General features: G+C 39.1%; 2 protein-coding genes across 6 annotated transcripts in view; one reads left to right on the top strand and one right to left on the bottom strand.

Moving 5' to 3' along the window:
- Positions 1-27,859, top strand: part of lrmda (leucine rich melanocyte differentiation associated) — a 268,523-nt gene that overhangs the window by 34,223 nt on the left and 206,441 nt on the right. For 3 of the 5 annotated variants that reach the window (XM_067610265.1, XM_067610269.1, XM_067610268.1), the window contains exon 2: positions 22,160-22,260. In XM_067610265.1, the coding sequence (XP_067466366.1) occupies positions 22,160-22,260 (101 nt within the window). Of the gene's footprint in view, positions 1-17,757; positions 17,829-21,088; positions 21,347-22,159; positions 22,261-27,859 lie in introns of those variants that run through there. The other 2 variants (XM_067610266.1, XM_067610267.1) reach the window with 2 other exon arrangements.
- Positions 11,233-14,117, bottom strand: znf503 (zinc finger protein 503). The gene is made up of 2 exons (XM_067610264.1): positions 13,516-14,117; positions 11,233-13,147 (listed from the first exon to the last, which is right to left on the bottom strand). The coding sequence occupies exons 1-2, from the start codon at positions 13,768-13,770 to the stop codon at positions 11,717-11,719; spliced, it is 1,686 nt and encodes a 561-aa protein (XP_067466365.1). The 5' UTR covers positions 13,771-14,117; the 3' UTR covers positions 11,233-11,716.

The raw sequence follows: 27,859 nt of genomic DNA, 5'->3' as shown, positions 1-27,859 counted from the left end.
CCAAATATAGTCAAAGAGATGTCTGTAGAGGAACTGGGAAAGGACAAGAAAGATACATATATCCCTGTGCCCTGTGAGTGCTTATTAAAACCTAACAGGCAGAAACAAGTGTGACGAGAGTGTCAAGTGTGAACATGCATTCCTGTATGTGTAGAATTAATAATTGGTACAGAAACACAAAACTAAATGAGAATTGCCAGGAGGCTGCAGGTTGAGCACAGATTAGATTAGGCAGTTGCCTGCATGATAAGGCGTGGAGGAATTTAACTCTGTAATCAGTTAACTTTAAAACTTTACATACATTTACTGTACGTTGACATTAACGATGTGGACAGGAATAAAACGCCTGTTTTCCCATTAATAGCCGTGCTCATGTAGAAGTGATCCATATATGATTAAATGGATGATTGAATGTTGTAATGATAATTGTTACTAATTAAAAGCAGTTTTCTGGTTGTCTTCATAGCCTACAATGAATCCAGTATGATGCGTGATGTAGTCTCTGCTCTCGATTGTGATCATCTTGAACTCCTAACCGACGCGCTGACAGACAGCGGAGCACTTTACCATGAGACAGTGTATCACACAACTCATGGATCAAATTAGCAATTACAGCTTTGAAGTTCATGAGATTTAAGGGGAAAAAAACATTTTGCATCTCACATGGTTGACTTCCCCATCATCTTCATATTTGTTCACAGCTGTCACATTGATTCTCTTTCTTTTCGCCAAGAACAAGGGGATATTGTTCTATCGTTTCAGAGTGAAAGCATGCAGGCACTCAACCTGTCGAAACCATGCTGGGCTGTGTTGAGCTCTGAACTGGAAAATGCTGGCTGCCTCCCCGCAGTTTTGGACTGTCTAGAGCAGTGGTTCTCAAACATTTTCATGTCACAGACCCCAGATAGACAGACATTAAGCTATAGACTTTGCAGCCACTAAGAAACTCCTATATGGTCAAATCTTTGCCATTGATTTAATACTGAATTGTGTCTGCAGTGTGTGGGAAGACAGTTGTGAGAATTAAACCAATAATTACTTCATCCTGACACACCCTTCAAATGAGATCATTTCTAATAAATTATAACTCAATAAAAATACATTCCAATACCTGGAACTAACCTCTGGTCTGAAAGGTGAATTAAATTAATGCTATTAAAGAGTGTGAGTTCAATGAAGTGTACATTCATCAAAAGAATGGGTGGCTAATTTTTTTTTTATCTGAGAGCATAATCAACAGGTGCTGAATAAGGTAAACACTCTGATGATTAACACTTTGCATATCAAGCCTCCTTTTTCAAAAGAATAGAATAACGCCAGAGACATTAATCACTAACTATTAATACTTAAAAGAACAATACCTTTTTATTGGAGACATCCCTGAAATGAAGATTAAGTGGCATAACAATGAATACTATTCTTTGGCTTTGTTTGCCGACCAATAGACTGGCCTCCCACAAAGAACTGACGTGTGTGTTTCTTTGAACTAGCATTTAGAGCGACAAACACAAACATTTGCTAAAAAAACACACCCATTCATATTTCATAATAGGGCTCCCATGTGTGCACTGAGGCTAAATCACACATCAAAATTTAAAACAGATCAATTTTTCATACATCAGATCACTTGCATTACCTGCGGAGCCCGGCACTGAGGCCTATTCACAAATGCATACAAAGCACACAACACATTCAACCGAACCCTCGGCTGCTTCTGGTTATGCAGTGTTTCATGACACCCAGTTTGCAGTGAAGTACTGAGCAGCTTATTAATCAGTGCTGAGAGGTCTCCCATCCATCCAGGCATATGGCTGCTTGCCTGTGGAACATTTTAAAGGCAAGCAGGTCTATACAACAACCATTAAAGCACAGAGAGCCATATCCCTGTAAATTATTTAGCTGGGAGAGGGTAGTAAATCAGTGTGAGTGTCATACACTGAACATGGCACATGCCGGAGTGAAAAAATGCATACAGAGCAACTATTCACACATTGGCGCTGAGCATGGCATTTAAAACCCTGTGTCGTCCGCCATCTCTCCACAGCCCTGTCAACTTCAGTCACAACTAATTTATTGAAGTTGATTGTGAATGATCCATTTTGGGAATTTGGACAATTGCACTCTGCTGAGTATTGAGCTCATGTACTGTACACTGGAAGCTGTGGCTTACGTTATGGTTCAAATCAATGCTTTTCCGCATTGTTATTTCAAAAAATGAGGCTCTCCAGTGCATCATAAATAGAAAAATATGTTCAGTCTGAAACACATGATGAACAGAATACTGACTTAAAAACATTTTGTGGCATTAATGGTTATGTGAGGCCTTGTTGAAATTTGTATTTTCAGAAATACTAAAGCCTCAACACCCCCAAACTAAACATTTTGTAGTTTGGCCATAATCAGTCTTCCTTCACGCAGCTGCTCAAATATTCCATTTGTAATTTTTGAGGCAAGAGTTATTCCTGAACGTCAGTGCTTGAGATCTGGCTTGTCGACAGGCTTCACTGTGACTGACACACTCATCAAAATGAGAATCCTTCTTGCCTGGGGGAACTGTGATACCTGTCAAATAGTGGATATCTTTTAATGTTCCTGTCTCAAATGCATGTCAGAGCAAATGCCAAGTCATAACATCAGTTATTACCTGGATGTTCAACGCCTGATTCCTCTTATTTACCTAGGGTTTCAAAAGATCCCTTCACTTGTCTTCCGCGCTTTCTTTGTGGTGAGAATCATCCTCATGACAGTTGTTCTATCTTCAAACTTTCAGTCGATTTCATGTATTTATTTTGTGATTGACTCCTTGGGTGTGCTGCGTGTGTGTATGTGTAAGTTATGTGTGCATCATTTTTCATAATATTTAAAGCCTGTTTGATAGCTTGCATTTGCCAGCTTCCATACTAGAGAAAATCAACTATTATAGACTTTAACATCACAGGCATACTGCAGGCTCCTCTGTGTTGTGCAACCTCAAGCTTACTTATGTACTGCCTGTCTACAGGGGGAGCAGTTCAGCATGCGACTGTCCCAACACTATTGGCATTCAACAAGCACTGTAACCTCAAGCCACATAGTAGAGAGAAAAGCCAATTTCTTGTCACACAAAACAAATACGATCAATCTTAGCTCCAGGGTATGTTGGTCATCTTGCATGAATATATACTGTTTAAATACTGTGTATTATACATGCAACTCTTATTTTGAGCACCCTGTGTGCAGTCAGTGGATATATTTGTGTCCGCAATGAAAGGAATTCAAACCAAATTAGATAAATTATAAATAATTACAGATGATGAACAGAAGTTATCCTGCCATCACCCATTAAACTCACTACTTATAGTGTTTACTATGTCCACTACCTTGGACAATACAGGTAACAGCTGCAGGCAGACACTGTATCATGTCATGCGCAGCCGAGGTGTGCTGTATATGTGACTCTGAACATCTGTTTGACTAGCCGAGTACATAAATATAGACAGCACCAGTCTTTTTTTATCTGTCTCTGGACATGGTACTTTTTGACAGATGTAGAAGGACAAGCAGATATTTTCCATGTACGGAGACTTATCACCTCAGTATATGTACCCACAGCTGCATAACATGACTTGACATTGTGCATCACTATTTATAAGGTAGAAGCTGAGTGAGTAACACACTTTAATGATAAGATAAATGAGTGTCTAAACAAAACATGAGATCATCAATTTGAAACAGGACTGAAATTAAAACACAATTTGTGGTTATTGCTGTATTATCTTCCTGCTTTTCTTTCTTATTTTCTTTAGATGTAATCACCTAAAATATATGCAGTGGTTATATTGTTTAGTCCCAGATTGTAAGTTTAGTTACATTTTCCCTTTTCACTATGATATAATGTCCCTGTAATCATATTAAAGGCAATACAAAAGAGCCTTTCTTAGACTTTAAATTTTCAGACTATAATATAGTATACTATTTTAAATAAGCAACTTATTTCAAAAGAACAACACAGAAAGTTGCTTGTTCAGCATACAGTCGCCTGTAATGTTTTTACTACCTTCTGCAGGGCAGGAGACAGCATAAAGAAGAAAAAACAAATGGATTGTAGGTAATTTGAGGTTCAATTTCACAGTTAACACTAAAATGCATTAAAGCAATAAAAGTGATGCGAGTCCCCATATTTCCTAGGGCTGTGTTGCTGTATGTCTGGCCCAATTTTTCTCCCAGTCAGGCCCATTAGTCTACTGTGCTCCCTTCTTAATACGCTCAGCTCCCCCAAATGCCTCAGATCAATGTTTGATACATCGCAGCATCATCACTTACTGCATGTGGATGAGTTGAGAAATGTCCTTCTCTCCTCTTATTTCCTTGGAGAAGTCTCTATTGAAAGTCATATGGGTGCAGGCAGGGAGAAGTAGTTTAGTTTGGGGTTGGCAGTGTAGAAGGGAGGGAATTGTTTGGTCCACTGACATGAATGAATTGCTGGAGTAATGTGGAGGCTGGTAATAGTTGAATAGTTTATATCAATGTGATAAATATAGCTCTCATAAATCACATAGGTGTTATATATTGCTGTTTTTCGTACTTGGCTCAGACCAGGAAACTCTGGAGAATTTCACTTTGGAGAGTACACTTCCTCCTTCTCTGTATATAGAAAGTTCTGGGTCTTCAGTGGTTTTTTAACCTGGATAATGGTGCAACGGAGTACCACCAATACGCAAAGAAGTGTTAATGTCCCCATATGGTTCTTTACAAGTTCATGACTGATTCTGTTTGTCGAAAAACAGCTGCTGAGGTGGGAAATTCTGCTCAATGGTGCAATGGAGGCAAAGGTAACCGTGTGTTTATTTGTTGAATGATATTGAGTGAAACACTGTAGCCACCCAGTAGCACATAGCTCACTTGATTAGAGAAGTTGAGTGTTTGTTTTACAGTCATCTTAGTTGGTTAAATGTAGTCATATCTTGTATCTAGATGGAGTAAAGCATAGGGAAACTCTCTGATTAGTAGTCTTGACCTCAGCTGTGTCAGAGAAGATGGTGTTAGCTAGCTAATATGCTAATTTCAGCTGGCAACCTTTCACACAGGAAAAACATTTTATGTAGCAATGGCATTTGTTTGTTACCATTTCATAATGATAATTTGCTGTGTTGTGTATTAGGTTTGACCCACAAAAATATGTTAAGTTCAGTTTCTTCATAATTTATTTAAATGCATAAAACAAAAGTATCATACATTGTCGGGACTTATTGGGTTCAGGTTGGGTAGCAAGACTCTCAAAATCTCTCAGTTACAAGTTTCTCTTCACATGTTTTCTTGGCTTACTTATTATTACGTCAGTTGAGTCAAATGAAAGATAAGGGCAGTGTGTGATTAAACAAACGGTTTTAATTTGCAGTTTGAACAGGCTGCTTTTGAAAACATAAATGGCCGCAACAGCTGGTGACCCTGCACTACTGATAAAAAAAAAAAAAAGTCCCAAGAGCCAAACTCAACAGTATGCACACCACTGCCAGGAATGTGATGAAGTTTTGTAAAGTAACTTTTGGCTGTATCCACTTTCCTTCAACTTCACTCATCTACGCCTACGTCAGTTTGTGAATGTCTTTGAAGATCCCTCACAGACTTTGTCTTAGCTTGCTGCATCCAGCCATTACTTTCACTTGTAGGTGGATGTAGGTGGATCAAGCGACGACAGCACCTTTGGAGCAAGATTTTCACTAGAGGAAAAGTCAAAAAGCCAAATAGTCACACCCTTCCTCAAAGTACAACATATCCTGTGGCTATACAGGACTGTTATTCACTACGGGTGGTGCAAATCGTATCTCACCCTAATCTATGATGTATATCTCACAGAATATAACTTAAAAAAATGTACCCAGCAATATGGTACAACAGCAATAATCAACTGAAGACCAGATTTTTTTATATGCTAGCTTATCTCGGTGTCCTGTGGGTGGAGTAAAATGTTTTAGCATAGAAACCAAAATGTTTAGTGACGCAAGTGAACAACATGTACAAACCTGTTTTTTTTTTTTTTTTTCTCAAGCTAGCTAGTATGGGAGTTTTTTAATTAGTACAGTGTAAGTACACAAAGCTTTTGACATTTTAGTAAAACTACCCAGGATCTGTATTTTTTTATGTGTTTGGTTTCTGTTAATTACTCCAAGTACCTGCCAACTTTAATAATTTTAATAAACTGCAATATAAAATCAGTTTCCATCAACAAATCCTGTCAACACATGGAGTGGCAGTCTTCACACATCTTACTTGAACCCATCTCAGTGTTCAATTTATTTATTGTAAATGGTTCAGAATTTGTTCCATGTAACTCTTTCATATGTTAATAGTAATATGTTTTCATTTTATTTTATTAAGGTAATTATGAAATTGGCACATGTGCGAGTGAAATATTTATTTCAAAATAGATTTTATTCAGTTTTTTATTTTTTGTGTTTACTACATGATCTTAACATTTTTTGGACAATGAAATTAGATACAACATATTTTTACATCATTAGTCAACACTTGATTTAAAAAAAGAAAAGAGAGTTTATAAAAGATGGTGTCATTCTTGAGCATTCAGATTGTTATTTGTATAATTTTAGCAATCCCTTGGTAAGAAATACAGGCCATAAAAAGTGGCCTCTACTGTGCCTCTGATGAATCTAGTGATGCTGTAAAATACACATGTGCTTGCAAGTGGTGCTAATAATCTTTAGGGTTGGTATACCCCAAAATACCAGTTTTAAAAGCCTATTGTTGTTAGCATGTACTACTTAATACAGTAACCCCAAAAGTAGGCCTAACCTTCAGACAGTCATCCAGTAACATAAACAGCTTTAACTTTGTTTGGCTTTAAATAATCAGTCACTTACAAATGATAAATGTTGTTTTTTTCCCAGCTGTACAAATTGGGGACAAGCCATGGAAGAGATATCACATGGAAGAGTATTGACCAATCACCACATTTTCATCCAATACAAGAGAAAACCTGGGTTTATGCAGTTAGTAAGCATGTGAGTCATGGTAAATTGGTGGCCCACACCCATGGAAATGACATCATGTGCTCATACTGTCATGTAAGGTTGGTGACACACCATCAGGATTTACTCATAGAAGGGAGAGAACAGCAGAAGACAGCAATTATGTGGTAGACTGAAACCTCAACCTGTCAAAAAAACTTGGAAAGCAAATGCCTTTATCTCAAATTGAGTTGGATGACTCTGTCTTTGATAGTCCACAGGGTTGCTACACAAGAAGACACATGCCATAAGATGCCTTGTATTGGATTCACACAGCTTCAAACAATTAGAATAACCTTGTGATTGTGTGCCGTAACGCCCTGAAGATACAGTGCTTAGGCATTGCTGATTTCAAATGAGGGCTAAAAGCCTTTTGGAGCCGAGCCCATCCCTGACATTTTCTCTGCTTTTTACATTTATCAGTGACAGACAACAACCTCATCAGCTCGAATACTAGTCCAACATACTCCATTAAGGTGCCTGGAATAAGGGTGCATTTCCATAAAATATTCTTTGTCAGAATCAGAAAATGGGCAAATTATCTGAACACTAAAACACCCCAGCGCACCGTAGATCCCAAAGCAGACAGAAATGACCCCAATTAGGCTGTCTAAGCACAAGAAAGTGTCTCACTGGTTAGAGATCTGAGTGGCACAGATAGATCAACACTGCCACTTCTCTCACATCACCTGGATGAGCACTTTACATTTGTAAATCAATGAGGAGGGTAACCACATGTAAAAGGGCTGGGAGGGATTCCTGTCTGCCTTGGCACAGATTTTGAGAACCAAATTACCACTATTACGCCTCTCAGTTGGGGACTGCATTCTTGGATCAATCTGTCAGAAAAGGGTGCTTTAGTGTTGATGGATATGACACGTGACCAACATCAATGTTGATTTTTTTTTTTAATCTCCTGGATAATAAGCAGATTTAGAGCGAATTTGCCCGAAGCAGTGGATCTGTTTACGACCACTGAGTCCCTGCTTTGTTTCATGCTGCTCACTTTATGGCTTCATTACTACAATCACAAAGCTGTGGACACCTCAACAGCCCATATCATCATAAATCACACACTGAGATAATGACAGTCGGGTGTTCTAGCTAAGATGACACCTTTTACTACAGTTGGAGTGCAAAGGCATAGCTAAGATATAGGTACATGAGCAGTAGTAGATACACATGAATGTCAGGATGATGGTAACAAAGACTATTGTCGTAGGAATCTTAAGTAAATATATATCAAAATGGATTTGAAAAACAGCAATCTGTACTTGTAAAACATAACTGCAAGTAAGAAATATCAAGTGCCCATAAAGTAAACACTGGAAACAAAGCTGATATTGATAGATCTCTTTTTTCCCCATCGCTGAGAGCTTTTATATTGTAATTGCAGCCTGATAAAACAACCGCACATACATAAAAGATAATAATTGCTCTTTGACTTATGTCTGGCATGGGGTTGAACATTATAGCAGCTTCCCCTTATTGACACAGCTGTTACACAAACTATAGACTTGCCGCTGCAGACGACGGCATGTCTTTATATTATGCCACACACCCACTAATGACAGCTTTAGTGGTGGTAATTCAGTAGGGTTGAATATGGGGTTAGGTGTGTGAGTCATGTCCTGGGCTCCCCCCCTGTTGCCAGATGTCCTGCCAGGTTTCCTGCAGTGTCTCTCTCAGAGGGTGCAAGTATGTCCCAAGAATCTAAAATGGCTGCTCTCGGTCTTGGACAGAAACTTGAAGAAGCTATATTTTAAAGAATTGTGGGGAGTTTTTGTTAAACACCATTTATGTTTTTAAAATAGTTCGGTGATCGTGTTTTGTCCTGTTGGATTGCAGCTCAGACGGCTAACATTGATGCACATTGTTTGACACCATCCATTCAGTAAAATAAGCAGGGGCAATGAGTCCCAGTGCAGGGCATTTCTTCTTTAGAAAGACTATCAATTACAGCCTCTTTAAACTGTCTCTTAAGTGTGAACTCCCTTAACCCTCAAAGTTTCACAGTAAAGTTTTTACTTCTGTGTCACGTACAATGTTTACTATTTCAGACCGGACCAATATTAATATAGAGAGGCTCTGATCCCATGTTAAAGCTCTTGACCAAACATTGTTAATGTTTACTGGGCCAGATTAGTGTCTAGACCTCAGCTCATTGACCTGCGTCCCTGTCAACACCCTCATAATTTGGTTATTAGGATCAATGCTAAGTCCATTAAATCGTATCAATGAGGGTTTGTAAGTAACAATCACCAAAATCCACCTACTTTCACTGTTTTCAATAATATTTGAATCACTGAACCTTTAAATTTATGTGGTTTATTCTACATTCTTGTTCTGCTGGGCTCCTTGCACACCCAAGCACTTTACAGCCTTGATGGACAAAGTGAATATACACTTTAATACTCTTGCATGCTCTAATCCCCCATGTTTTCTCTCTTCTGTGTCAAATCTCCACAGTGTGAGAGGGAGGGCTGGGTAGGTGGGAGGGTTGGTAATTCATGCACACATGTGCCTGCCTGTTCCTCCAGTGACAGGGCCAGGGGGAGGGGCACATGATAAATTGCCTTCCACCGGGGACCTCCGAGCACAGCAACCATGATGTGGGTAAAAATGGAAATTGCTCCCTTTCACCGTCATTACATCAGTTTAGGACGCGTGTGGGCTTTACACACACTATGAGAAGAGTTTGTTTCGTCTGACTAACCGCTGGGCGATAAAACGCAAAGCCGAGGAGGTATTCTGGATAAATAATAATAACAGTTATGCAGCTGAATCAACATTGTGTCCAAAAGAACTGAAAGTTAATGTTGTTTGGAGTTGATGATAGCAACGATATATACATGCAAAATATATAGGCCCTTTATGGCTTTAATGTTGATTTAAAGTCATGCGCTGTGTTGTGGCTGCGTGAACTCAATTAACTAACCGATTTTAATTTACAAACTTTTTCTATATATTAAAAGAGGGTAATGAAGCTCAAATAAGCAGGTGATTTTGCTGATGTAATTAACAGAATCGCCTGCATCCGTATACCTCCATTGCCGTGTAAACGTCCGCAAAAAGACAAAATATTTACATAATAGATTTTTTTTTAATTGTTCATATGGGACGTTATTTGCAATTTATAAAATATGATTAGGATTTTCAATGTGCAAACCCTCTATAGGCAAAACCACGAGTTGAGAGCGTTTGTACCTGCACGAAAATCCCACAACTTTGCAGAAATCAGATCCTTTTTAATAACAAATTTAGTGCTGTGTACATTAGATTTACAGATGGATGAGATTATCAAATGCAAATTATTAGCATTCAGGTAATGAACCCCAAATCAAAAACAGCCCATTCTGATTTCATATATAAACCGGTTAATGGCCTCCAAGTCGAAATTTTCGCCTTGGTGGAGCATCAGGTCGAGGCTGCAGCTCACAGCTTTATCATAAATAAAAAAAGACACACTAGTCGGAGACGCTTGTAAAAATGTCCAGTGCATTAAACCTGAAATCCAGCAATTTTTTAAAAACCAATGTCCGACTCTCTCTTAAGGTTGTAAAATTGATTTTTTTTTTTTTTTTTTTTTTTTTTTTTGAGATTTTAATTTAGCAATTTAAAGCACACATTCGTGCTCAAGATTTTTAAAACCACAGAAAAATCAGATGTCCTTGTCCAGCTTTTTTTGTTAATGTTTTTCACTGATTTTACTTTTTATGCAGCTAAAGTGGCAAATACTACAACACCTTGTCAAACAACTTATTGACAAAATCACCCACCGGCAAACTAAATTGTCTTGTTCAAATTCACTTTATAAAGCCCGTTTAACTCTATACACACACACACACACACACACACACACACACACACACACACACCATCACCACCACCATCCACTCTCATTCAAGTTGCATTTAATTTAAACTTTAGAACACGTGTGCTCTGATTAAAGTAAATGTTTAAAGCTTCTCAATTATTTGGCATATAAACTAATATAATGGAAAGAAAGAAAGAAAGAAAGAAAGAGAAAGAAAGAAAGATTGTTGTAAAAAGTATGACAGCCTGTAAAATCTATAGGCCTGTGTCGCGGAAATGATCAAATGAGGTTTTCTTAACACCAGTAATATAACAGGCCAATTTTTAAAAATGTCATTGGCAAAAAAAAAAATGTAACTATTATTTTTAAAGTGAACAATGTTAATACTCCAGAAAATGAGGCACACGGAGATATGGAACAGAATTGTTTCTTATTTTTTCCAGAATACATACAAAAAAATACCAATTCTCTTTCCAAGGTAGCCTATACACCTGAAAAATAACGGCAATTTAAAATGTGGACAATTTCTGAAATTTAAGAAACAAACATGCATGTAAATTATTTTTTTCTTCTCCATGAGACATTAAATAAGAACAAATACAATCATAGCAATTTCAAATTAACATCGAAATGAAGACCCCTACTTTAATTAGTACTCTAACGTGTGTGTGTGTTTTTCACTTTACCTATAGAGTTCAGTTTCAACATAATGCACTTTTTGAGTTGCTCAAATATTTTCCATTTGCAGCTATTATCGCCTGCTTTTAAGCCGACATATAAATAAATACAGTTGAAGTCCACGGATCCCGCCCATAAGTTTAGCGCTGTTAATATAAAAGTCTTTATATTTGCATTCTTAGTACTATAAACTTTTCAAAGTCTTTTTTTTTTCTCCTCACTGGTATCCAAGCGCTGATGCTGTGGTGAGTCTCTGGCCATACAGTGCATAAGGGGAGTAGTAAGGGCCGGTGGCTGCAGGGACGGGAACAGGGGCTCCAGGGGTTGGCAGGGGACTTTTGGAGTAGGGATGGTAGCGGCTGCTGAGTCCTAACGCGTGATGCGGGCTCCTCAGAGCCAAAGTCCCAGGGCTCCCGGGGGCTCCTGACGGTGGCATGTGCATATGGCAGGCCATGGCCGCTGCTGCAGCGCTGGCCAGTGATGAAGACCCGGGATAACCAGATATCAACTTCTCAGCCCCAGTAAAAGCAGTGTGTGTCCTCAGGTGATTCAGGAGCTCTTCCGAGGTGGAGAAACGCTTGTCACACGGTCCATTTGCCGACACCCAATTACAAACATGGGGGAGAGGGTCGTTGGGGAGCATAAAACCGTATGGATACAGGGGGTGTCCGCTAAATGATGGTGCCGAGGAATGAACGCCATGCATGGGGTGTGTCGGGTACATTAGTGGGTAGCTGGACTTGAGGGCGTTAGCGGCCGCTGCAGCTGCAGAGTCGTGCGTGCAGGAGGCACTGGCTGCGCCCGTTAAGTGACTGGCACAATGGTAACTGAGGCAGTAAGGGTCTCTGCACAGGCTGGCTGACATGATGGTCGGGGGAGAAGCCCCAGCCAAGGGGCTGGATCCAGCCTTACTGCAGCCCAGTGAACTAGCCAGCTGTGCGTTAACCAAGCTCCCTCCGTGGGGCAGGAAGTGTTGAGGGTAACCAGCATAGGCCCCAGCTAAACTGCCTGGGTAGGTCATACCAGCGGGAGGCAAAGGGAAAACTGTCTGTCCCGGTTTGTATGGAGAAACCGGCGCCACAAGTCCTGACCCGAGAACGGATGCGGAGGATACAGAAGTTACAGATGAGGACTCCGAGGAGGAGGTGGTTTTAGTGCCATGCGTCGTCTCCTGGTGTTGGTTGACTTCCACGTTAATTCCACCACAACTCACGCTTATCCTGCTGTGGCTAGTGGTGCCAGACCCGTCCGTAGTGCCATTTTTATTACAATCAGACTCTTTCTTTTCATCCCTTTCCCCACATTTCCCCTCTGATGACATGGGGGAGGCTGAAGTGCTGGAGTTGGGGCTGCCTGTCCGCGGCGTGAACGGCTGGCAGGTGGCGCTCGGCACTCGGAAACCAGACTTCTCTCCGCCTGAGACGCCCGAAGACGAGTCCTTCTTATCTGAAGGTTTAGAATAAGGTTTGAAGCTGGATTTGTCATCCACACCGATGTCACTCATTTTCAAAGGACCAGATTTAGATTCCTTCTCACTAGATCCATTTTGTGTTACGGAGGATAATTTGGAGGAGGGTGGTGGGTCCGGTTTGCCGATCTGAGAGCAGGTCTGCGCCAGCAGAGCCAACGGACTTTTCTTGGCATCTAGCTGCAAAAAAAGATAAAATAGCTGTTGATAAATCCTGTCAAAACGCACATAGACTGCGTCCTTTTATGATTACAAAATGTACAGTCTGAGAAAAAGTGGTTCAGTAAGGATTTTCCCTGACATTTACAAACGGAAATTTCTATGTAATTACGCACGGCTCTTCCGCGAACACAATTACAGTCGTGTTGCTTAATAAAAACAAATCTGGAGGGTTTATACTTCACAGAACAGTTTTAAACACGGAACTCACAGTTAGGATATATTAAAGGATAACAACAAAAGGCCTACTCCCAAAACGTTATCACACCAAACACCAATACCAAAAACACATAACGTTGTAATTGTGTTGACATTAATGTTCTCCTTACCTCAATAGGACTAACCGGGGTAGAAGGCAAAGGCTGCAGATACTCCGGGTGCAAAATGTGTCCCGACCGTGCGGTAAGCATTTTCAAAACCTTGATGGGAAGCCGGTTTGCTTGCCGTAGTGGATCCGACGGAGGTGCGGAGTGGAGAAAAGGCTTGTTGATGCTCGCTGAGCGGCTATTCCGAGAACTGCTGCTCTCCCAGGTTACACAAATATCACTATTTTTCAAGGCAGACGCCGAGGGCGATGTGATCATGTCCCAATTGTCAGGAAATTAAACGGCGATGCTTTCGTCAGATTCATTAAGAAAAATCAAAAAAGCATTGAGCCTCTCACGGGAAAAAAAAAAAGAATCGTAAAATGGTTCAATAATAGGTAATCCTGATAGTAAAGGAACAAGGCGCGGCAGCTGGAAGGAGACCGTGCGAGGTTATCGCAGATCCGAAGCTGCGTCTTGCACCATGAGCGCTGCGCCTTGTGAGCGTCTGTGTGCAGGTCCTCGCTCTGTACTCCCGAAGTACGAACTGGTAGAAATGTTCACTTCAAAAGCAGCTGAATTAGTCCGAGATTAAAGCCTTTGCCGCCTTCCAATCAAATGGGACCCTGAGGTGATTGGAGGGTCAAGGGGATGTGACGTTCTCCTCTTTGTAAGCGCCTCTATTTTGACAGCTCGGGGGAGGAGATGGGCTTAAATAGTTTGGTTACTGTGAACGCTTACACTATTTTAGATGTGGGGTTCTATGCACGACAGGATACAGACTGGGCTAGTGTGTGTGTGTGAATCCCAGATGAACAATCTTTCCATTCTCTAATTTATAAAAGACAATTGACTCACTTAAACATTTTTATTTCGTCTTCGACTTTTGTACACCCTGTTTATCCACCTTATTTTCTGTATTATTACATAAAGTAATGCATTTATCACTGACGTACATGCATTTTCAACTTGTTCTAGTAGGCTATTAAACTAATGTAAGCTATGATTCATATAATAGACCTTTTTTTACTATCTAATTACCATTAATATATCCACAAGAATACCAGTTGATTAAGTTTATAGGTAGAAATCTGTGAATTATAACTCTGTCGTAATCTTATAGTGTTTTACTTGCTATTCTCCAACTATCTCTAACCCGAGAGACTCACAACATGCGCTCACATCACCACGGGGACTTTTTCTCCACTGGCAAACATAAAACCAACCACTTCAGCTTGAAATCCCTAAACAGACAAGCGTTGACAGGAATAGACCAATGTAGTGATGGAGGGATGTGAATGTCACATGTTTTCAGTAGGCTATAATATACACCGCCCTTCTATTTCTATCTCCACCCCTCCGTCAAGTGTCAATTCTGCTCCACCGCAATCAATCAGTTATTTGTCAGACGCTGTCAATCCACCGCTTGATTTATGTCAGCTATTGTGGCTGATTACATGCCAGTGTGACTGCGGGGAAAGAACAAATGGGGAGAGGGGCATTCTGCAAGAGACACCTACTTTTTAGAATAAATAAATCATCCTAGAGTTAAGACTGAATTTGGAGATGCATCGACAATAATAGCCGACGTCCCCAGTCCAGACAATGTGGAGGATATGAAGCCAAAAGCTTTGGAATAAACTACATATCAATTCTGTCTGTTATTAAACTAAGTTTGTAACTTTTTTTGGAGTTCTTCATCAAACATCCCGGAGGTGGCACACATGATTAAATTTGAATAACTTGCAGACAGTCCGCATCACATGTTGTATGGAGTATTTGTTGGTGCTTTAAGGTGCTATAATCGGCCGATTATGGTGTTAACAAGAAGCCTTGTGTAAAACACAGTTTCCACGAAAATGGCATTTCATGTTAAGAACTGAGAGGAGGAAAAAAAAATCCAAAATAAAAAAAAAAGATAACATCCCCTGATTTAGGCTAAAAGATATTTTTAAAAATGACAAATTAATGATTTATATTTACAGTATCTGCACAATTTAACATATCCTTCCGAAATAAGTTAGTTCAAACAATCTGCAAGAGCAAACATTCATTCAAAAATTATAATGTGTAATAACCCGGTCTCTCAAAACAGAGCCATGTCCATTTTGGCCAAACGCATCTGCTATTGTGTTGTTGAAACCTGTCATCTGCCTCGGGCGCACTGTCATCTGCAACAAGAATAACAAAGACGGGCAACAGAAAAGAAATCCAGACATTTTATATTGATGTCAGCTCGATTTTATTTACATACAATGAAAATGATTTATTTTCTTTAAGAGGTAGAAAGGCGGACTGAGTAGAAAGAAAAGAAGAGAAATGGGTCTGTCAGGCCGCTGAGAAAAGAAGTTTAAAATGCCTTGAACTATTCACCGCTGAGATGGCTAATCAGTATTGAGGCTCCGGGGCAATCGGGCAGCTTTTCAATGCGGTTTTCCTTTCATCTCAATCTGGATGGAGGCGCTCAATTAAAAGCCTATCAGTTTGTAAGTAAATCAACGCCTATCAAAGTTGTCACATCAAACAAAACGATTATTATTGCAACCCGCCTCTGCCATTAATCTCTTTCTGTGGTAATCTGCTTGACAGGTCAACTTGGAGAGCAAGAAAACCTGGAGTGGACAGTCAAGAGGGCAAAATATGTTTTTTTTTTAATATAGGAATAAACTATAGCATGTGTAAAGAAAAAAAACACAATGTATATGAGTTCATAAACTGCCTTAAATGCAATGAAGGCTGTAGTGAATAAATTAAAATAAACATTTTAGTCGCATTGTTAAAAAGTAGAATCTACCTCAATAATTTCCACATAAAAGGCCTACACTGTTCTGCATGACTGACTACAGCTTTGTAAACCGAATAAATAAAAATCAGCAACAACTGTCTTTGCATAAGTCATGTTTTTTAGATCATGTGTAATATAAATAAACAGCAGTTCTACAATAGATCTTTTCAATTTCATGTGACTTTGTAAATGGGGGTGGAAGTGGGGGGGTGAGGGGGAGTCTAAATGAGCGGAGCTGAAATGTTCTCAGTGTTTTTGTCTGGCAGAAGAGAGAGGGGGGGGGGGGGGGGGGGACGTTTCACAATATGCAAAGATGCGTGATTGATAACAGGCTTGCTGTTTTCTGCAAGGGCTGTCAGTCCGTGACACAATGTGTGAGTTATTAGGGCAAAGAAGGGCAACCATAAATTTTCACTGTCAGGCGAAAACCCTCTTTATTGTCCGTGTGAGGAATGGGCTTCTGCACCAGACACCAAAATACTCGGCATTCCCCTTAAATGGGAACACATTTTTGCGACCATAATTCATGTTATTTAAATAGCCTAGAAAGTTTTAATATCCTCATATATTTCATAACGCTGACATATTTATGAATCACTCTCCACATGCAAATACAACTATTTACATCTCGTGAGGAAATGTGTTGGATTTGCAGGATTAGACTGTGAGCTTTTTTTTTTTTTTTTTTGCAGGGCCGATTTCTTGCTATGAAATGAAGGAGAGAAAAAAAATTCAATCTCGTGATTGATTTATGCTGCCTACAAAAAATAGAAAATAATTTAACAACTCGCCTACTTGCAAATTTTTAAATTTCACCTACATTTATAATTTAAAAAAAAAAATCTTTTCTCACACTCTACTTGTTTTTGGGCAATTCATATCTGTACCGTAAAGTAATTAATTTTTATCTCAGTCCGTTTCCACTTAAGTAGCTAATTACTTTGAGACGATATTACATTTCATATAACTCAGGCTATATGAAAGTAGCAGCAAGTAACAGATGGTAAAGGAAGATAGAGCCTACACAGGAGAGTACAAAACCATTCAAATGCATGCACGAAGTAGAAAATATTTTTCTAAAACTCCGAGGAGGAAGAGCCGGTTTACAGGAAAGTCCGTGACACCACATTACCTGGAATCATTGCCTACTAAGCTCCGGTGTAAAACATCTGAGAGGTGAAAGAATGTTTTTTTAAAAAAAATGACACTGTGACAACGTTCAGACGTAGTCCTTCTGCCTAAAATAAACTTATTACTCAAACACAACAGCTTATTAAATTCTGTCGTATCTTGAACACCGAGAAAAGCAGCAGAGTGGAGACTGAAGCCACGCAGACTCTCTCTCTCTCTCTCCCTCACTCTCTCTCTCTCTCTCCGGGCGGGCGCGCGGGCAGCGGGGAGAAAGTGAGCTTTTTCCGTGTATGGGAGGTCCCACGTGACGTCACAGCACACACAACGAAGCAGAGGAAGCAGCACGGTGTTCCCAAACTTACTGTACTTACCTATGTCTCTCAACCAAGGTGCCACTGTGCCAAACCTCCAAAACATGCAGGTTTGTCCCACACTTTATCACAGCCATACAGCGACTCTTTTCACTCATTAGCTGCTTCAGCTAGCAGCGAGGTAAGCTGTTAAGTGTTTGGCTGCCAAAGAAGCCTGTATTACTCAGTGACACACAGAACAATGAATAGTTTGGTGACTAATGTCTGAGCATTTGATTGATAGGATTATTGTCACAAATTAGACTTGACACACATCCATTAATGTATGTCATAATTTAATGTCTGTGACAGGATAGCATAATCATCTGTTGTAGGCAATCCTGCACAATGATACAATATCTTTCATCATGAAAGGGAAATGAAATTTAACAGGAGGTGTGTTACAAGTATTAAACATCCATGAATATAGCAGGCAAGCACAATTTAAGAAACAGAGACGTGTTGAGACCATCCACAGTTTAAAACTATTAGCTTACAATACAAAGTGCTTTTACTGCTTATCTGATTGGCAAATCGAAAAGTATGATGTATGCATGTGTGTTGTATTCTTACTATGTTAGTTTTGTGTAAGCCTAAATTTGAAGTGCTTGTAAACACTGAAGAAAAAAACCTTTTGGCGTTTAAATTTATTCTTGACCACAGAAATAGTATTTGGAGTACTGCTACTAGTAGTCCAACTAAATGTTTAAATATTTAAATATGTACAAGCACAAGCTCATTACAGTGTTTGAGGTCATCACACACACTGTTGTACAAGTAGCATATTTTACAAGCCAGCAAAACCACAGGCGGAAGTGTGTTTGGGTTCAGGGTTGATTCATTGTGAAAAACACATATTATTAATAATATCAAGAGGTCAGCTGGCATCAACAGTACTAAAGTATACAAAGTTTACCTGCAGTAGTTGAAAGGTATCCATCACCCTATGAGCTTTAGATTACTGAAGCTTAAACCTACCAGTCCTACCAGTGCATCTATTCTGGATTACTATCTGGCTCAGGTATGTCAATCACACCATAAACTAATTAAGGTTTAACTTTGATACAGCGCCCCGCTACAAGACAGGACCACATCATATGCAGGATCCAGTGAACTCAATTTGTGCAAATTCCCTATCAACTTTACAATTAAGCAAACTACCAAAAAACAACTGACACATAGCCTATGGCCTAGTGAATCTGGGGCGTTTGGGGCCACAGGGCAGTTGCACGCTTTGCCCAGTCAATAAACCAGCCTTGAGCGTAAATCTCACCTATGTAGTAGTTGAAAGTAATTCATTACATTTGTTCAAGTACTAAGTTAAGTACAGTTTTGAGGTAGGCTACTTGTATGTAATTTGAGAAAAAGCTGTAATGTGTTAATTGCTGCTCCATGAATTCATTGCAACTCTTAAGCAATTTAAGGGTTAGTTCACCCAAATTACAAAACACACAAACAAACAAAACCAACCAACATTAACAATAGCAAACAAACATATTTTCACCTGTCCATAGCAGTAAGTTGGCATACAGCTTTTGTTTTGTTTTCTTAGATTCTGAGATATCTGTTCATGAGATTTTTGCCTCCACTGTGCAATACAATGGAGGTGAATGGAATTTGGTCATGTTCACAGTACTGAAAGATTATATTAAACCAAAAAGCAAACAGCAACTTTTTTTTTTTTTCAGAGATAGCATTCTGGTTACTCTGAATACTAATTCAAAGAACATCAGCAGTTTTCATAGGGAATATTTGGCAGAAAGTAGTTCCAGTGAGGTGGTGGCAGAAATCACAGAGACAGATAAGCTATCTCAAAACCTGGGCAAACAATACCTCAAAGGTTAAACTTACACAAAACTTTTTTGGTCACTTTTGTCAGTTTTGCTGCTGAATTTTTCAGTTTCGCTGTTGAACATTTCAGATTCAGTTCAGAATTTTTCAGTTTCAGGACTGACACAAATCTCTCATGTGGGCGGGTGTTGAACGGCTACATCCCCATTAGCCAATTACTTTTGGAGGGACAGGTCAGTGGTAGGTCGTACTACTCGTTGCACTTCCAGACCATTGAAAGTGAAAAATTCTGAACTGAAACTGAAAAGTTCAACAGCAAAACTGAAAAATTAAGCAGCAGAACAGCATGTGAAAAAAAATGACCACAGAAGAGAAATCCAGATCAGTGAAATAAAAGTGGAGAATATTGTAATCAAATGATTCACTCTTGTATAGTTTTATCGTAAGTTTTGCATTCAAGGTCGCTTTTTTGCTTTCAGTTTATTTTTCACTTTTTTTTTTTTTTTTTGGTTTGATTCTTGGGAGATTTTGTTCAATTATTATGACACAAATTTAACCCCATCCTATACTGCTTTTAGGGGAAAGAGAGAACATTTATCTTCTTGTAATTTCGGTGAACTGGACCTTTACACAGAGCTAACTTGTAGTGTTGGTGTTGTTTTATGGACACAGGGGGCAGTAATGAGCCCATTATGATCTATAGAATGAAGGGAATCTGGAAAACTAGCTATAGACCTCCTTTATTAGAAGTATTTCCGAAATATGTTTTGTGTTTACAAGACAAACTCCTTCCAAAATGAGGAGATGAATTGGTAAGCGTTCCTCGGGTAAACCTCCAATAACATAACATAATAACACATTCTTAAGATAATACAGGTCAAATTGAGTCATTGCATTCAGGATAATGAACTCTTGATTTACATTAAGAGGAATATAAGAAGAATAGGTTCTGCAACCAGTGATTGTTTTCATCATCGATTACTCTGTTGATTATTTTCTCTATTAATCGATTACTTGTTTGGTCTATAAAATGTCAGAAAACGGTGAAACATGTCATCACTGTTTCCCAAAGCTCAAGTTGACGTCTTCAAGTGTTATGTTTTGTCCTGACCAACAGTCCACAACTCAAAGATATTCAGTTTACTGTCATAGAGGACTAAAGAAATCAGAAAATATTCACATTTGAGAGATTTTTTACATGGTTTTCTCAAAAAAATGACTCTTAGCAATAAATCAATTATCAAAATAGTTGGCGATGAATTTAACAGTTGACAACTAATCGATGAATCGACCAAACAAGTGTATCGCTGGTGCTCTTCAACAGGTGCTGATTATTATGACTCTGAAGCATTTGTTATACAAAGAAAAAAATTCCCATGGAGCTTTCTTTAAAATGTTAAGGAGTTTTATGAACGCAGTTTTTAATGAAACAGTAGTTTTTCACTGTTGCAGGGAGAAATCGGATCCTGTCTTTCCATCAGCGGACAGTCAGGAGCACTGTCATCCAACACTGTGCCCGCGTGCTTCCGCACAACAGCAGGTCAGCTGATGGAAACGGCACGCGGAAACTGTAAAGTCAATTGCAAAGCGCCATTAGATCTCCAAAGTAGCCGGTCTACATCCACAGACATTAGTATTTAATGTTTTACACAGCGGTTTTCTGACGTGATACGGACTTTGGATATAAACTTAAATAACGTTAGTTTATCAGAAAACACAGTCACCGCGCTGTCATCCCTCCACTCAAGAGAAAGTTATGGCACGCAACGAGTCGCTGGTCGCATTGAATGGGACTCAAGTAAGTTCATTTTGGAAATAGTTTCTGTCGGACTTTGCCCCCACACACCCCCCTGCATATTAAGGTGGTGCCTTTATCCCCTGACAGTTTTAACAGTAGAGTTCACCGGTGCTAGATATATACGGGTTTTGTTTATTTCTTCAACAACACCGGTGTCATGTGACACACTGTGGCTAACGTTGCATAATGTGACTTTTAGTTCTGCAGTTCCTCCTCCAACTTCACTCAAGTGAATTATACCATATCATAATTGTAGCTGCTCGTCTTAGGGAAGTGGGCTGTGTTGAAACTCTCTCTCCCTGATAATAGCTCGGTTAGCTTGGTGATCTAGGTATTTTGTAGTTTGTATAATGATGACTGGAAAGCGTTAATGGCAGAAAATGGGGAAAAAATGCATGCATGCAAGCTTGTAGCATGACAGTCCAGGCTAACATGTCAGTTGCAAACTTAAACATCTCTTTAGGGTGTTAACAGTAAGACATTCTCACTGAACTGCTGCCTTATATATATCATTCAATTAATGAATTAATTCAAATGAGTCCCAAAGAAATATGATTTTAAAAGTGGGTTATCCTGAAATAATATATAGTTTTCACAGACTATTGTCCTCTTTTGATCTATTTAACTCTACACATTTTGTTTTTAACTCTGTATCTCGACATCATTGCAAATGAGGGAAACTCAAATGATTTTTGAGGCTTAAATAAAGATTTGAATGAATGAAGGGATGAATATTGCCTTAATTATTCCCATGTCAGGGATGCTATTGTATTATTGCTACTTGTCTCACAGTTAACTTTCCATTTCTTTAAGATTTCCTACATTGGACATGACTGCAAGTACATTCCAGACTTCCTTGGAGACACATATGGCCACTTTGCAAGAAGGCTGGATTTGAGCTTCAATGAGCTCAGGTAAGAAGATGAACAAGGCAAACGGTTAACAGACTACAAACATATAATCACCTGGATACTTTCTCTCTGTGTCTGTTACTGGGAGGCATGCATCTTATGATTAGGTGCAATTGAAAGTGCGCCCTTGGTCTATAGGTGGTCTGAGTGTCATCAGGACATCAAAGAGCTGAATGAGTGTAAGAGCTGAGCTGGTGCCATGCTGGGGCAGGATAAAAGGCGTGGTCGATAAATGTGACATGCTAATTCGAGGGCAAATAGAAGAAAAGATTCCTCTGTCAGGACATGAAGGAACACCTCATGGCAGCTGCTTCAGAGGGGGCTGCCATTTCAACAGCAGGACTAGCATAGTTGATCTGGCAAGTAAAAGAGAGGAGATGATGGTTAGAAGGTGCTTTTGTTTCTGAGACCTTTTCATGACTGTCAGGCCATGAAGCTGTCTCAATAGAGGCATTTTTTTTGTTGAAAATTGTCGTCTTGAGGCAGTTGTCTGTGCTGGAGATATGGAGTCCTCAATTATGCTGATTTACATTATGGCATATTTCAAAATCTGTCACTTACGCACAGTGTTGTAGCGTATGCACAGGATATGCCTGTGAGCAAGGCACTGTGATTGTGTGTAGCTGTTTGAATGTGAGACAGATGTTGCTGGGAAAAAGACGCATTCATTCCCAGCAAACCTGCGACCTATGACCCACTGACCTAATATTTACTGTATTCATGTGTACACACAGTTTGGTTTAGTGTGCGGTTCACCTTTATGTAAATTATTGTGTAAAGTCCCAATCATTGCGATAATGGGTGATATGCAGACTATTACAAGTTACAAGGATTGTAGAGTTTGAGGGTTGCCCGTGGTTATCAGAACCTGAATACACAGATAAGTCTAATTGCATTTGTAGGCATAAATATGGAAAGAAACAAGTTGATCAAGTAAGAAGAACAATTGCAGTGGAATTTTAGGGCAATCGTTTTGAATTTTGGATACATTTAACTTTTTTACAATTAGGCTAATGTCCAACTGACCCATTAGATTTGTTTTAAAGCTGTGTCCACAATCCACAACGAGGCCATTGAGTAAAATGTCATCATAACTAACCGACATGATGGCAAAATGCTATGAAAAGACGGTGCATTATAAATTGTACTGTATTTACAACATTATGGTCTACATGAGACATGTGAACAGAGGAGCACAATATTAGGTCAGTGGTCTTCTGATTGGATAATTTACCCAGTGTTTATGTATATTTAAGGAACTGTTGTGATGCTTATCTATAAACCTGACGAAGGTCATAAATAAATATAGTAAGTAAGTATAGTAGTAAGAGAGAGTATTTCACTTTCACTCAAGTTGTAAATCCTTCTAGGCTGATTGTCATCAGATTATAACTGCTGGTATGCTACATGGGCATGGTGCAGAATACCCCATATACAATACAGTAGTTATCTTAAAGTTACCTCAGAGGAAGAGGAAGTGTTATGTCTTGCAAACAGCTTCATGCAAGCTGACTGAAACAACCCTTATGTGTGTTGGTTGGGAGATCAAGGCTGGCATTATGTTTCTCGCCCTTGAACCTGTCACATTAAGGACTTGATGTTTAGAATCAAATATTTATGAGTCAGATATTACTAATTCATTATTAATTTTCAGTTCAGCTAATCTCAGATGTCAGATATCATTACTAAACTTCAAAGGGTGGTATGGGCAGAGAAGCGGTGCAGAAGTAATGAAGTGATTCTCGAACCATTTGGGGCTCATATTAGTAGACTATTGATTGATGGTTTGCTAGTGGGAAAAGTGATCTGTTACATAGTGCTTCATCTTTTTTTCTTCTATAGACACTGTTTTTAAATGGTTGACATTACAAACCTATGTGTTGGGTTAACATCAAACACGTCTGGAGTTGGTTTTATTGTTATTTTTTATTGTTTATGTGTTTTCATACATCTCCGGCTGTCTTTTTAAACTTTCCTCTTCTTGTAAAGATGTGTTTAAAAAGTAAAAATGTATACTATTGACCTGCCAGTGTGGTCATGCAAGCTGTAAAATCACACACATATACACACACACAAATACAAACACACACATACACCCCAGACCTATATATCCACCATTCCCTTTTAATCTCCTTCTCTGTTACGATTGGTGTGTGTAGCTGCTCACATGACAACACTGGGAGGTCATGGGTGGGTGGAGCTGTGAAATTCAATAAGCAGCTCAACATGTGATAATGTTAATGTTACATGCTAACCAAGGCAAAGCAAACCCCGTAATAGTTTTGATCCTCATAAGAATGCATCTAATGGGCAGAGAACTCTGACTCACAGCTTAATGGCAGAAAGCTGTTTCCTGTAAAAAAAAAAAAAAAAAAAAAAAAAAAAAAAAAGTATTTCTACTCCTGAACACTTTGTGCTGCTGTACGCGAGTTTGGTGATAAGGACAAAATCAAATACCACTATATTTTGGATATAGGGTTAGGCTGCTAGGATTAGGGTAAAAAAAAAGTAACCATACTCATACTGCTAATTAATTTAAATGTGAAGCAGGTAGCAGTGCTTTATTTATTTTACTCATCTATTTAAATAAGTGAAGAAAATGTTTTTATTGAAATGAAGTGATGCATGACATTGAAATATCTACCAGTATCCCAAAAATACCCAATAATTCCTATTGTCATGTCTGCCAATACAGATATATAACTGATTTCATTTCATTGCAATACCACCATGTGTTTGTTGTAGTTTTCACCAGAGGAATTAATCTATCAGGGCCGACTTATGTTCGAAAAGAACGGGTTTGTATGACGTGTTGACCACGTTAGAAGGCAAACGTGTTTATCATTGTTCATAACAGCCATTATAGAGCGAGGGGAAATGCAATAGTTGGTTAAATATGGGAATAACGTACATTTTTGGACAGTCTCTCCTGAAGGGCATTCATAGCGTTGTGCTCATTCATAGACATCAAAAGTGACAGAAATGGTTGCGTAAAGAATGAAGACAGAGAGCTTGAGAGACAAGTTCAAACCTTGGCTCCTTTTTCACCTCCACACACCTGGTCAAGCATGCCCAGCACCCCCAATTCTGACGTGGGAAAGGTATGAGGGGAAGGAGTAAAGATTATACTTATTGTGGCATTACATTTTCCAGCATCTTGTTCCCTGGATTGCTTTTCCATTTGGTGGATGTGTGAAGCTTTCCTGTAAAGTGACTGTCATAGTGAGAACTAGAAAGCTACATTTTAGCTTCATCCATTTAAGAATTGACGAGTAAAATCCATGTTTAAACAGACATAACCTTTTATGGCAATACAGTAATTTGCAGAGCCCGGTGCTAGCAATATATGGCTTTTGTTTATTTCCTCAATAGCACCAGTTTCATGTGACACACTGTGGCTAATGTTCAGTTTTGCAGTTCCTCCTACAACTTCACTGGAAGGAATAATGCCTCCAAGTTGCAGCGGTATCATGTCACAGCTGCTCGTTTTAGGGAAGTGGGCTATGTTGAAACTCTCTCTCCCTAATTGTAGCTTGAATAGCTTGGTAATTTAGGTATTTTGTCTTTGACTGGAAAACGTTAATGGTAGAAAATGTGAAAAAAATGCATGCATGTAGGTTTGTTGCATGACAGTCCAGGCTGACATTTGAACTGGCTTCAGTTGCAAACTTAAACATCTCCTCAGGGTGTTAATAGTAAGACATTCTCACTGAACTGCTGCTTTGTATATATATATATATATCATTCAATAAATTAATTCATTCAAATGAGTCCCAAAGAAATATGATTTTAAAAGTGGGTTATCCTGAAATAATATATAGTTTTCACAGACTATTGTCCTCTTTTGATCTATTTAACTCTACATATTTTGTTTTTAACTCCGTATCTCGACATCATTGCAAATGAGGGAAACTCAAATGATTTTCAAGTCTTAAATAAAGGTTTGAATGAATGAATGAATACAGTAATTTCTATTTTCACCTGATGGCATCTTTTTAAGCAATTATTGTCAGATACAGATGAGATGACCAATGTATCATGATTCCTATAATGCAGCCTTAAACAAAAAGAAAAATCTACATTTAAGTTCCATCACAGTATTACAGTGTCTAGAATAACGTATAATAATAAGTCTTATGTCATAATATTATGTTGCTTTACATCTCTCAGCTCCAACATTCAAGAATCTATAAATTTTGTTACCCTTCAGGTCCTTTTACATCACTTGTCAGATAGTTAAGACATGTGCATTGACATCATGACCCCATTTCACTGTCATCTCCAGCAAACCAGGTGTAAACAGATACACATGTTAGTGAAACACAGTGGACTGCCTTCAGCATCATGCACTTCTTCCTGCCGCTTGACTGAAATCGAGAGGGAGACATTGCCAGAGTTTGTTGTGGCTAATATGCTTATTTCTGTCAGCACAATTGACAACACTCATCCAACGACCTGACAATGAGTCACAATGAGAAGCAAGGTACTGGCATCACCTTTAACTCAGTCCTGTGTGTTTGTTGTGTGTGTTATACATGTGTTTATTTTTGTGTGTACACCTGTGCGTGTTTGCTTGCATGCAGTGTTTGTGCATGTGTCCCTGTGAGCATAACTGTGAGTGGCTGGGCAGGTAATGGCAGGATGAAATTATGGCAGCGGCCTGTCACACCTACACCTCTCCCTCTGTGTGCTGCAGTGTCAGCCTGTCTCATCAATGTGTTGAGAAGTGTGGCTCACAGTGAGATTTCTGTCTCACGACGGGCTTGGACAGTATTGCGTCGTCCACTTTGTTCCAGGTCAGGTGTGTACACAAGGCAGTGAGTGGGCATGTGCTGTCTTGACATGATTCCTCTCTGCGACTGGGGTGCACTTTAGGTGTCTGCATCTGTTACATGCCGTGTTATCACCCTGGACACATGAGGTTTGAGGAGGACACATGTCTATGAGTCACAGGATGAATCCTAACATTGTTGGAAAAGTGATACCTTTCTCCTGAGATCTGATATGGCATCTTGATGAACAAATCACGGCTGTGCAATGACAACGTTTGTGAAGCCTGCTCTATTTAACTTACATCTGTTTTAGCTAGTTAGATTTACCATGTCTGCGCATATAATGTAAAAATGCATGTAAAATATGTTAAAAACAACTGAAATCGCGGCTATAGTTGATAATAATTATGGTCATTCCAATTGATTGCCGTTTTTACAAACCTCATCTGTTACAGAAATGCCATCTAAAACAGCATGGTGCTTAAAATGTTGAAATACCAGCGAAATAGTAACACTTGTTCAGTCTATTAAAATACAACAGCCCTGCAATAATTCCCACCATTATCACTTTCAGTTTCTTTTATGACTGAGTCAGAAAGGTGTTGATTCAGCTCTATGGTCACTCTATGTGAAGGCTATTATTTATGGTAGCGTTGTATTGGATTGCATATACACTCACCGGCCACTTCATTAGGTTCACCTGTGCAATCTAATGCAACCCAATGCAACAGCTCTGCCATGAATTTACGAAGCGTATACATTTTCAGTTTTTGTTGACATTGTCAGAAAGATACTTTATGTTTATTACTGAGGTTGTAGTGGGTAGTGGT

This window comes from Thunnus thynnus, chromosome 14, assembly GCF_963924715.1.
Source record: "Thunnus thynnus chromosome 14, fThuThy2.1, whole genome shotgun sequence".
In the NCBI taxonomy this organism is placed as follows: domain Eukaryota; kingdom Metazoa; phylum Chordata; class Actinopteri; order Scombriformes; family Scombridae; genus Thunnus; species Thunnus thynnus.
The sequence above is the reverse complement of the archived record's forward strand: the minus strand, read 5'-3'. Positions and strand labels throughout refer to the sequence as shown.